General features: G+C 39.9%; 1 protein-coding gene across 6 annotated transcripts in view; it reads left to right on the forward strand.

The window, feature by feature from the left end:
- Nucleotides 1-11,697, forward strand: part of zgc:153184 (uncharacterized protein LOC751652 homolog) — a 36,183-nt gene extending 24,486 nt beyond the window's left edge. For all 6 annotated transcript variants that reach the window (XM_057839005.1, XM_057839008.1, XM_057839004.1 and 3 more), the window contains 2 exons: nucleotides 3,864-4,067; nucleotides 11,293-11,697. In XM_057839005.1, the coding sequence (XP_057694988.1) occupies nucleotides 3,864-4,067; nucleotides 11,293-11,565 (477 nt within the window). In that variant the 3' untranslated portion in view covers nucleotides 11,566-11,697. The remainder of the gene's footprint in view (nucleotides 1-3,863; nucleotides 4,068-11,292) is intronic.
- The last annotated feature ends 260 nt before the right edge of the window (nucleotides 11,698-11,957 follow it).

Consider the following 11,957-nt stretch of genomic DNA (forward strand, 5'->3'; position numbering starts at 1 on the left):
AATGACCAGGACATGTCCCCCAAATGGCCCCAAATGATCTGATATGACCGGGACATGTCCCCCAAATGACCTGATATGACCAGGACATGTCGCCCAACTGTCCCCAAATGTCCTGATATGACCAGTACATGTTCTTCAAATATCCCTAAATGACCTGGTATAACCAGGACATGTCCCCCAAATGTCCCCAAATGACCTGATATAACCAGGACATGTCCCCCAAATGACCTGAAATGACCAGGACATGTCCCCCAAATGACTTGATATGACCAGGACATATCGCCCAACTGTTCCCAAATGACCTGATATGACCAGGACATGTCCCCCAAATGACCTGATATGACCAGGACATATCGCCCAACTGTCCCCAAATGACCTGATATGACCAGGACTTGTTCCCCAAATATCCCCAAATGACCTGATATGACCAGAGCATGTCCTCCAAATGTCCCCAAATTACCTGACATGACCAGGACATGTCCCCCAAATGTCCCCAAATGACCTGATATAACCAGTACATGTCCCCCAAGTGACCTGATATGACCAGGACATGTCCTCCAAATGTCCCCAAATGACCTAATATGACCAGGACATGTTCCCCAAATGACCTGATACGACCAGGACATGTCCTCCAAATGTCCCCAAATTACCTGATATGACCAGGACATGTCCCCCAAATGTCCCCAAATGACCTGATATAAGCAGGACATGTCCCCCAAGTGACCTGATATGACCAGGACATGTCCCCCAAATGTACCCAAATGACCTGATATGACCAGTACATGTCCCCCAAACTTCCTCAAATCACCAAGAACCTGTTGACCTGACCTGAAATTGTCCCCAAAATGACCAGATATGACCAGGACATGTCCCCCAAATGACCTGATATGACCAGGACATGTCGCCCAAACGTCCCCAAATGACCTGATATGACCAGGACATGTCCCCCAAATGTCCCCAAATCAACAGGAACCTGTTGACCTGACCTGATATTGTCCCCAAAATGACCCCAAACCAATCTGAGCGGGGCTCTGTATCTCCACACAGCAAAGCCCCATCGGAATTATACCCTGACGGCGATAGATGTCCAATCTATAGGGACTGGGAACATTCTTTTCTTTTATGGATTATTATTATTTTTAAACAAAAAGGGGGAAAATGTAAATATTCTCTTCATTTAAAAAAGGAAACGTTTATTCATTTTTAATGTTAGAAAAAGGAGGATAAACAATAAAAATGTATTTTTTTGAGAATGTTTTTCTTTTTCAGTTACTAAAACAAAAAGGGGAACAAAAATTCAACTTTTTGTCTTTTTGAAAAATATATTTATTCATTGTAATTATTGGTTGGGAAATGAGATAAACAGTAAACACGTTATTTTATTTTGTTGTCGTTTTTTATGTTTTTTATTTAAAAGGAAAAAAGTAAATATTCTGTTTTTATTTTATTTTTTTGTGAGCATTCTGGGGTCACTTCCTGTTGATATCGGGTCACTTCCTGTTTATTTCGGGGTAATTCAAGGTCACGTACCATTGATACCAAGTAACTTCCTGTTGTTTGGAGGCATTTAATAGTCACTTCTTGTTGATATCGGCTCAGTTCCTGTCACTTCGGGGGCATTTTGAGTTACTTCCTGCTGATAGGTCACTTCCTGTTGATTTGGAGATAACTCGGGGTCACCTCCTATTGGTTTGGAGGTATTTCGGGGTCCCTTCGTATTGATATTGGGCCACTTTCTGTTGATGCTAGGTCACCTCCTGTTGTTTTAGGGCCATTTTGAGTTACTTCTTGTTGTTATGTCACTTCCTGTTGATTTGGAGGTATTTCGGGGTCATTTCATGTTGATGCTTGGTCATTTCCTGTTGCTTTGGGGCCATTTCAGGGCAACTTCCTGTTGATTTTGGGGCACTTCGAGGTCACTTCCTGTTGATATCGGTTCACTTCCTTTTCCAATGTAGTTTTGAAGGTGTAAGTTAGAAATCAATAGGAGTGAATGGAATGTTTTTGTGCCATTGAAATTTTGGCCCCACTGTATGTTTTTGGCAAAAACTGTGTACAACTTTTGTACCTCTTAGCGTCTTGAATTTGTTGATGTGTAAATGATCTGATTTGGAACATTTTGGGCCAACGGTCATTTTTGGGGTGTCAAATGAAAGGGGAAATAAACTTTTTTCATTACATGCAAACCTACCATCAACAATCCTCACAGGCACATACAGTGCCTTGCAAAAGTATTCGGCCCCCTTGAATCTTGCAACCTTTCGCCACATTTCAGGCTTCAAACATAAAGATATGAAATTTAATTTTTTTGTCAAGAATCAACAACAAGTGGGACACAATCGTGAAGTGGAACAACATTTATTGGATAATTTCAACTTTTTTAACAAATAAACTGAAAAGTGGGGCGTGCAATATTATTCGGCCCCCTTGCGTTAATACTTTGTAGCGCCACCTTTTGCTCCAATTACAGCTGCAAGTCGCTTGGGGTATGTTTCTATCAGTTTTGCACATCGAGAGACTGACATTCTTGCCCATTCTTCCTTGCAAAACAGCTCGAGCTCAGTGAGGTTGGATGGAGAGTGTTTGTGAACAGCAGTCTTCAGCTCTTTCCACAGATTCTCCATTGGATTCAGGTCTGGACTTTGACTTGGCCATTCTAACACCTGGATACGTTTATTTTTGAACCATTCCATTGTAGATTTAGCTTTATGTTTTGGATCATTGTCCTGTTGGAAGATAAATCTCCGTCCCAGTCTCAGGTCTTGTGCAGATACCAACAGGTTTTCTTCCAGAATGTTCCTGTATTTGGCTGCATCCATTTTCCCATCAATTTTAACCATCTTCCCTGTCCCTGCTGAAGAAAAGCAGGCCCAAACCATGATGCTGCCACCACCATGTTTGACCGTGGGGATGGTGTGTTCAGGGTGATGAGCTGTGTTGCTTTTATGCCAAACATATCGTTTCGCATTGTGGCCAAAAAGTTCAATTTTGGTTTCATCTGACCAGAGCACCTTCTTCCACATGTTTGGTGTGTCTCCCAGGTGGCTTGTGGCAAACTTTAAACGAGACTTTTTATGTATATCTTTGAGAAATGGCTTTCTTCTTGCCACTCCTCCATAAAGGCCAGATTTGTGCAGTGTACGACTGATTGTTGTCCTATGGACAGACTCTCCCACCTCAGCTGTAGATCTCTGCAGTTCATCCAGGTGATCATGGGCCTCTTGGCTGCATCTCTGATCAGTTTTCTCCTTGTTTGAGAAGAAAGTTTGGAAGGACGGCCGGGTCTTGATAGATTTGCAGTGGTCTGATGCTCCTTCCATTTCAATATGATGGCTTGCACAGTGCTCCTTGAGATGTTTAAAGCTTGGGAAATCTTTTTGTATCCAAATCCAGCTTTAAACTTCTCCACAACAGTATCTCGGACCTGCCTGGTGTGTTACTTGGTTTTCATAATGCTCTCTGCACTTTAAACAGAACCCTGAGACTATCACAGAGCAGGTGCATTTATACGGAGACTTGATTACACACAGGTGGATTCTATTTATCATCATCGGTCATTTAGGACAACATTGGATCATTCAGAGATCCTCACTGAACTTCTGGAGTGAGTTTGCTGCACTGAAAGTAAAGGGGCCAAATAATATTGCACGCCCCACTTTTCAGTTTTTTATTTGTTAAAAAAGTTTAAATTATCCAATAAATGTTGTTCCACTTCTGGATTGCGTCCCACTTGTTGTTGATTCTTGACAAAAAAATTAAATTTCATGTCTTTATGTTTGAAGCCTGAAATGTGGCGAAAGGTTGCAAGATTCAAGGGGGCCGAATACTTTTGCAAGGCACTGTATTCTTGATCCTCTTGGCAGGCCAACCTCGCTCTGTCGCCCACTACTCTGCTGCCGTCGCCCAAGGGTGCCGAGTTGAACCGCCGTCCCGACTCGCCCCCGGCCGCCGTGGTCACGAGCCCGCCGGGGCCTGCCCCGCAGCCGTCCGTCGAGGAGGAGGACCAAGAGGAGCCCGTCAGCTTCGACGGCCCTCCAGAAAGCGCCCCGCTGCCGAGCTTCCACAAGGTGATGTCTCAAATACGGATTTGAACGGCATACCTGTACTTTCTGCAGGCTTTTCAATTTATGAAAATTGTTTCGAAGGAGACGATGGGTGTGTTTGTGTGTGTACAGTGTTAGGATTTTTTTCAACAGCGGGGGCAGAAATACATAAGTTTGATTTAAATTATTCTAATTGTATAACTGTTATAAATTAATATCTAAATGTAATATTTTTCATACGATTATTAATTATATTAGCCTTTTCGCGTTTACCGCTTTAACCTTTTAAAGGTGACAATTCTGGTTATTCGAAACAAACCTAAATATCAGGGATTAATATTATAGAGTGGGACAAATAAGTATTTAGTCAACCACTAATTGTGCGAATTCTCCTACTTGAAAATATTAGAGAGGCCTGTAATTGTCAACATGGGTAAACCTCAACCATGAGAGACAGAATGTGGAAAAAAAAACAGAAAATCACATTGTTTGATTTTAAAGGATTTATTTGCAATTCATGGTGGAAAATAAGTATTTGGTCAATACCAAAGTTCATCTCAATACTTTGTTATGTACACTTTGTTGGCAATAACGGAAGCCAAGCGTTTTCTGTAACTCTTCACAAGCTTTTTACGCACTGTTGCTGGTATTTTGACCCATTCCTCCATGCAGCTTTCCTCTAGAGCAGTGATGTTTTGGGGCTGTCGTTGGGCAACACGCACTTTCAACTCTCTCCACAGATTTTCTATGCGGCTGAGATCTGGAGACTGGCTCGGCCACTCCAGGACCTTGAAATGCTTCTTAAGAAGCCACTCCTTTGTTGCCCTGGCTGTGTGTTTGGGATTATTGTCATGCTGAAAGATCCAGCCATGTCTCATCTTCAATGCCCTCGCTGATGGAAGGAGATTTTCACTCAAAATCTCTCGATACATGGCCCCATTAATGCTTTCCTTTTCACAGATCAGTCGTCCTGGTCCCTTTGCAGAAAAACAGCCCCAGAGCATGATGTTTCCACCCCCATGCTTCACAATGGGTATTGTGCAATTCAGTATTCTTTTTCCTCGATATACAAGAACCTGTGATTCTACCAAAAAGTTCTATTTTGGTTTCATCTGACCATAACACATTCTGTCAGTCCTCTTCTGGATCATCCAAATGGTCTCTAGCGAACCGCAGACGGGCCTGGATGTGTACCTTCTTCAGCAGGGGGACACACTCATACCTACGGTCAATTTAGAGTGTTCAATCAGCCTACCATGCATGTTTTTGGGATGTGGGAGGAAACCCGAGTTCCTGGAGAAAACCCACGCAGGCACGGGGAGAACATGCAAACTCCACACAGGAAGGCCAGGAAGGGATTGAACCCTTGATCTTAGAACTGTGAGGCAGACGTGCTAACCACTGAGCCACCGTGCCGCCCATTTTGGGGTCATTTCCTGTTTTATATCAGGTCACTTCCTGTTAATTTATGGCATTTCTGGGTCACTTCCTGTTGATTTGGGGTATTTCAGGGTTACTTTGTGTTAATATGTCCCTTCCTGTTGATTTGGGGGCATTTAGAATTCATTTCCTGTTTATATCTGTTCACTTCCTGTTAATTTGGTAGGATTTCAAGGTCACTTCTGTTGATATAGGGTCACTTACTGTTGATTGAGAAGCATTTTGGGGTCATTTCCTGTTGATATCCGGTCCGTTCCTGTTAATTTGGTGGCATTTCCGGTTCACTTCCTGTTCATTTGGGAGGATTTCTGGGCCACTTCCTGTTGATATCGGGTCACTTACTGTTGATATAGAAGCATTTGGGGGTCAATTCCTGTGGATATCAGGTCAATTCCTATTAATTTGTGGGCATTTCAGGGTCACTTCCTGTTGGTTTGGGGTTTACTTCCTGTCCATTTTGGAGCACTTGGGGTCACTTCCTGTTGATATAGGGTCACTTCTTGTTAATTTAGAAGCATTTTGGGGTCAATTCCTGTTGATATCAGGTCACTTCCTGTAAATTAGGGGGCGTTTCAAGGTTACTTCCTGTTGATTTGGGGCATTTTAGGGTTATTTCTTATTGATATGACCCTTCCTGTGGATTTGGGGGCATTTGAGGTTCACATCCTGTTCATATCTGTTCCGTTCCTGTTGATTTGGGAGCATTTCAGGGTCACTTCAAGTTTATTTAGAAGCATTTTTGGGTTATTTCTAGTGATGCACGATAATGCATTTTTCAACCGATACCGATAACCGATAAATTTCCTCCTCATTCCAACCGATAACCGATAATGTCAAGCCGATAATTCTATTAAAAGATTTATGTAAAATTTTAAAGTATACACAAAAGAAAATATTACTGTGCAAAAATATAATTTATTGCTCTTTTTTTCAACACAATGTATGAACAAGTCGTCAATTCAAACATCTAAATAATGACAGATGGTCTGACATTGTGTAATGGTAAACCTTTGGCAACAATTACTTACAGAGTAAATACCTAAGTTGCACAAAAATGCCTTTAAAAGTAAGCCATTCCTAACATATATAACATTAATCCGCTGCAAAACACACCTCCTTAAAACTAGTCAGTTTTAAGTGTAAATCTATTGGCAATAAGTGAAATTATCTGCCATCGCTTCAAGTGTATTTCTCTCAGATTTCTTGGAAGAAAAATAGCTAGCTGAAAATAATCTTAACAGCCTTGTTTTAAGCAATACATTATTATACTTAATCCTAAAAAAAAAAAAAAACTTGAAGAAGGAAAGATTTTGAATAATATTTGTGGCTACAGAATATTGATTTAAGAATTTGATTATCTACTGTGACTGTAATTGAGCAAAGAAATAAGTTAAATAATTTGAAAAGTGATTGCTAATGTTATATGCTTTGTTGCACACTGTGAAAATGATTACCTCAAAAGAGCGAGATGTCATGTACCCATTCTGCAGCGCTTTGTTTACATTTGCGGCTTTCACGACATTTGCGTTACAGCAGCTAAACTGCTACACGGCAGTACTATTTGGACGGAGTTTGCGCTCGCATCCGTGTGCGTGTTGTTTTGTGCCTGAGTTTTATTAAGCCGAAAATAAAGGCAGCGTTACAAAGTCATCTGACCGCTCGTCATTTCACATTCTGAATGCATTATTGACTGGCTGACTTCGTTTTCTCCATGTTTAAATTATCTTATAACCACTGTGCCGTCATGATAAGCTTGCTTACCGGACATCACTTTTTCATGAAGAATGGTGGTCGTATAAACTGCATTATTTCTTTTATCCAGGGCTTTGGTTCTCGTGTCATTAAGGTAAAAAAAAAAAACTGTGTCTCGTCTCGGCGGCAGCTACATTCGTACCGGATAACAGGCCCGCCCGCCCCGGCCGGTTCGCCGCGGCGTATTCGGGTCCTGGCTCTGCTCGCACGCCGTGGGAGAACGCTCGAGAAACCAGGGTGTTCGCCGGAGGTCCAAAGGCCGGGGAACCGGGCTCGGCCCGCCCCGCCTATGGCGAGGCGGCGGCGGCGGCCTGCCGGACTGGCCAAAGCGGCGGGCTCCGTCGGAATTTACCACCCGCCTTGGGCTGCATTCCCAAACAGCCCGACTCTGTATCGTCACAAGCCCTGTAGTTTAGCTTAGTGTTTCCAATAGCTTTAGCATTCCTGCTAGCAGCAGCCTCGTATATGTTCCAAAATTCTTTGTGATGCAGTTTTAAATGGCTGCTGGGTTAGTGGTTTTGAATGAGGACGCGTTCTTTCTGCCTCGTGGAACTTGTACGGTACATGTTTCGCAGATGGCGAGAGCGTCGTTTTTTTAGTAACAGCCGCCATAATATTCAACTACTTCTTGTCTTGTAACTCCGCCTCCTCAACCCCTCCTCCCTCAGGGGCTTCAGAGAGGGGAGGGGTTGAGGAGGCGGCGTGCTGAATTCTTCGATTGAGCACATTTGGAGGCAAAATCAAGTATATAATTATCGGATTGCATTATTGGTTGAATTTTTTTAATTATCTGGATTATCTGTGTGACGTCATAATTGCCATTATTGGCCGATAATTATCGGTGACCGATATTATCGTGTATCTTTAGTTATTTCCTATTGATATGTCCTTTCCTGTGGATTTGGGGGCATTTGAGGTTCACCTCCTGTTCATATCTGTTCCCTTCCTGTTCATATGGGGGCATTTTGGGGTCATTTGCTGTTTATATCAGGTGACTTCCTGTTAATTTGGGGCTATTTCTGGGTCACTTCCTGTTGATTTGGGAAATTTCAGGTTTACTTCCTGTTCATATGTCACTTCTTGTTAATTTGGTGGCATTTCGAGGTCACTTCCAGTTTATATTAGGTCACTTCCTGTTAAGTTTGGGGCATTTCCAGGTCACTCCCTGTTGATTTGATCCATTTCAGGGTTGCTTCCTGTTCATATGGCACCGGTGTCAACCGGAAATACATTTAGCTGACGATAGCACCAACATATTCGTAGTTAGTCTAGACCAGGGTTCACTAAATCCGGACCTCTGAGCCACTTTTCCTGTTGTGTTTTCCATGTCTCCCTCCTCCAACACACCTGAATCAAATAATCAGGATCATTATCAGGCTTCTGGAGAGGTTGCTGATGACATAATCATTTGATTAAGGTGTGTTAGGGGAGAGAGACGTCCAGATTTAGTGAACCCTGGTCTAGACGTTCAATGTATTTCTTGTTGTAGTTTGTGTTTCTTTTCTTTCTTCTTTTGTTTTTCTTTTCTTCTGTTCAACCATAACCACTTCCTGATCGCTGCTTTGTCATAATAAACGAGATATGTTGAATAGGGCTGCAGCTATCGATTATTTTAGTAGTCAATTAATCGATGAACTAATTGGTTCGAATAATCAAGTATTCGTATAAGGAACATGACAATTTAAAATACCTGGGATGAGCTTCAAACGGTATAAAAAATAAATGAGGATCTATGTACAACAAAAGAACAATTGGCTAACTTGTATAGCAAAAGTCCGCTAGCTTAAATGCTATAAAATGCTAACTTTTTTTTTTTTTTTTACAATGCTCTTAACGAATGGTTCAGACTCATAGTCCCACAAAAAACGACTAAATATACATAAAGTAAATTACGAATGCATTAAACAACATTAACCCCTAACAAAAACTTAGTTTACGTTTGTCTTAACAGGGAGCAGTTGGATTCAGCCATGTGAAATGAGGCAGACCAGAGGCCAGTGTATCCACCCTAATCAAGAATACTAAATGTAAAGACTTTAAAAATAAAACATTACAACGCCACTTTAATTAAACGAATACTCGAAGCAACAAAATTCAACTCGAATATTTTTTCTAATTCTAATTTCTAAAGAATAAAATCTGAAATACTGTACACACTAGTTAGGACCCCAAGAAACATTGTAATTTTGATTTTTCGCTATAGGAGTTTTAACTCATTGCATGCCATTGACAGCGATAGACGTCCAATTCATTTTATACCAGGAAGACTGCCTTAATTGTGCGCGCTCATGTTACAGTGCCATTGACGGCGCTGGACGTACAATCCATTGAGAGTCGAGTTGTGTATATTGTTGCGTCATCTGGGCACGCTTCCCCAGCTATTTTCAGAGCGATCACTGGCGTCACGCGGCGTCCATGGCGTGTTAGCTCAGCAGGTGTTGCACGCCAGCCCGCAGATTAGCCGCAGAGGCGCAACATCCGAGGCTTAATCCCATTAGCGTAACCTCAGCGGGAGAGAGTTGGGCAAGTGCTCACTCAGCACGCACAGGACACAGGAGTTAGGAAACTAGTCGTGAAGAAATCAGTTGAAGTGGTTAGAATATTTTTGTTTTCTGACTAAATGAAAGAAGACATTGGAAAAAAATATTATTCACCTCTTTCAGTTCTATTGATGATGCGAGGTCTAATTGTGTGGCTCTGAAAAACTGAATTTAAACTTATTTAAATGAGTTTTATCACTAGAAGACGTCAATTCCATTGAAGTGAGAGGGTTGGCAGCAACTGAACGAACGGATCGGACAGCTTGCGCCATCCATGGCAGCCAAAGAATTAAAAAATATACCTGTTAAGCATTGGAGGAGTATACAAGTATACATCAAAAATAGTATTTATTAAAAAATGAATGCTACATACCAAAATAAAAACTAAATTTAGAAAATTAAATTGAAAAAATAAAATAAAATTTGAAAATCTTAAGATGTCGGGGGGAAAAAATAAAATAAAAAAAGTAAATATAGAAAATGAATAAAAAAATAAAATAGAGAAAATGAATGAAAAACTAATAATAAATGTTGAAAATTACATTTAAAAATACAGCAAAAAAATTTAAAATTTAGGGGGGAAATTAAATTTAAAAAGTAATATAAAGTAAAAGTAAATATAGATAATTAAAGATCATATTTTTTTTATTAAAAAAAGAAATAAAATATAGAAAATAAATTAAAAACTAAAATAAATTTTAAAATACAGTAAAACATTTGAAAATCCCAAAATGTAAAAAAAAATATATATATATATATATATATATATATATTTTAAAATTAGTACAAAAATAAAAGAACATTATTAATAATAAAACCTTAATTACAATATTAATATTTTTTAAATTATAATAAAATATAGAAACATTGTATATAAAAACATAAACTAAAATCAAGCATGTATTACTAAATTATAAATTCCTTATTCATTTTTTTCCCTATTTTCCCGCAAAATATATTTCTTTAATTTTTAATGTCTTTTTTTAAAATTAATTTTCCATGTTTTTTTCTTTTTGTCAAAATGTATTTTTATTCTTTTCATTTAGGATTTTCGCATTTTTAAAAAATATTTTGTCTTATTTTTATATTCTTTTTTTTATTTTTATTATCATTATGATTTTGATGTACTCATGTATTTCTCCAATTATTTTTCATGTATATGTATGAATTTGGGTAACAAGGAGTTCAATTATTTAAAAAATAATTTTTCAAATAAAATAGAAAAATAAAAATTAAAATTTTATAGAAAAGTTGTCATGAAAATCAACCATTTACTGATAAAATTATACATTTTTTATAATTTCTATTTTTGCCCCCAATATATATATATATATATATATATATATATATATATATATATATATATATATATATATATATTTTTTTTTTTTTTTTTTCAATTCATCTTCCATATTGATGTACTCATGCATTCCTCCAATGATTTGAATGATTGGAGGAGTTCATTTAAAAAACTAATCTTCAGTTGAGTAAAGTCATTTTTTCCCCACGTCCGGCAGACCCGAGTACGGCTGTCGTTCAAGAGACGTCCACCGACGAGACAACACAGGCGGTCGGCGTGGGAGTCGCCGTCTCTCTTCGGCGACGAGGAGTCATCGCCCGAAGCCAACGGGGACACCGTTTTGCAACTCGCTGTCCGAGAAGACGAGGAGGACTGCCAAGAGGCTCGGGGGGAGCCGGCCAAGACCGCCCCGGGGGACGGAGAGGAAACTCGGGAAGCGCCAACGCTCCCACGGCAGACGGATGGAGGAGACGCCGACACGCCGCACTGATCGGTGGACTACACCACCTTAAAAAAATAGAGACGCAGATTTCAAAGTGCTTCAACTAATAAGACGATTTGCCTGCGTTGTCGCCATCTGGTGGTCAATTTTTAGGTACACAAAGAAAACATAAAACGCAAATTTCTCTGAGATCAGACGTACCAGCAGCTGGGTAGAAAAAATATGTTTTTCTAATGAAATTACTACACATTAGTAGCGTTGCACCGATACTGACTGTACAAGGAAATAACGTCCCGATGCTATGCAGTATCTACTTTGCTTGACTGACCCAAGATGGCCGCCAACTACGCACGCCGTTGTAAATAAAGAAGCATTTGTCGCCCTTCCCAAAGTGAGTTAAAGGCATCCACTGAGTAAATAGCATATTCTTTGATAGTGTT

The sequence above is a fragment of the Corythoichthys intestinalis genome, chromosome 6, assembly GCF_030265065.1.
Source record: "Corythoichthys intestinalis isolate RoL2023-P3 chromosome 6, ASM3026506v1, whole genome shotgun sequence".
Taxonomy (NCBI): Eukaryota; Metazoa; Chordata; class Actinopteri; order Syngnathiformes; family Syngnathidae; genus Corythoichthys; species Corythoichthys intestinalis.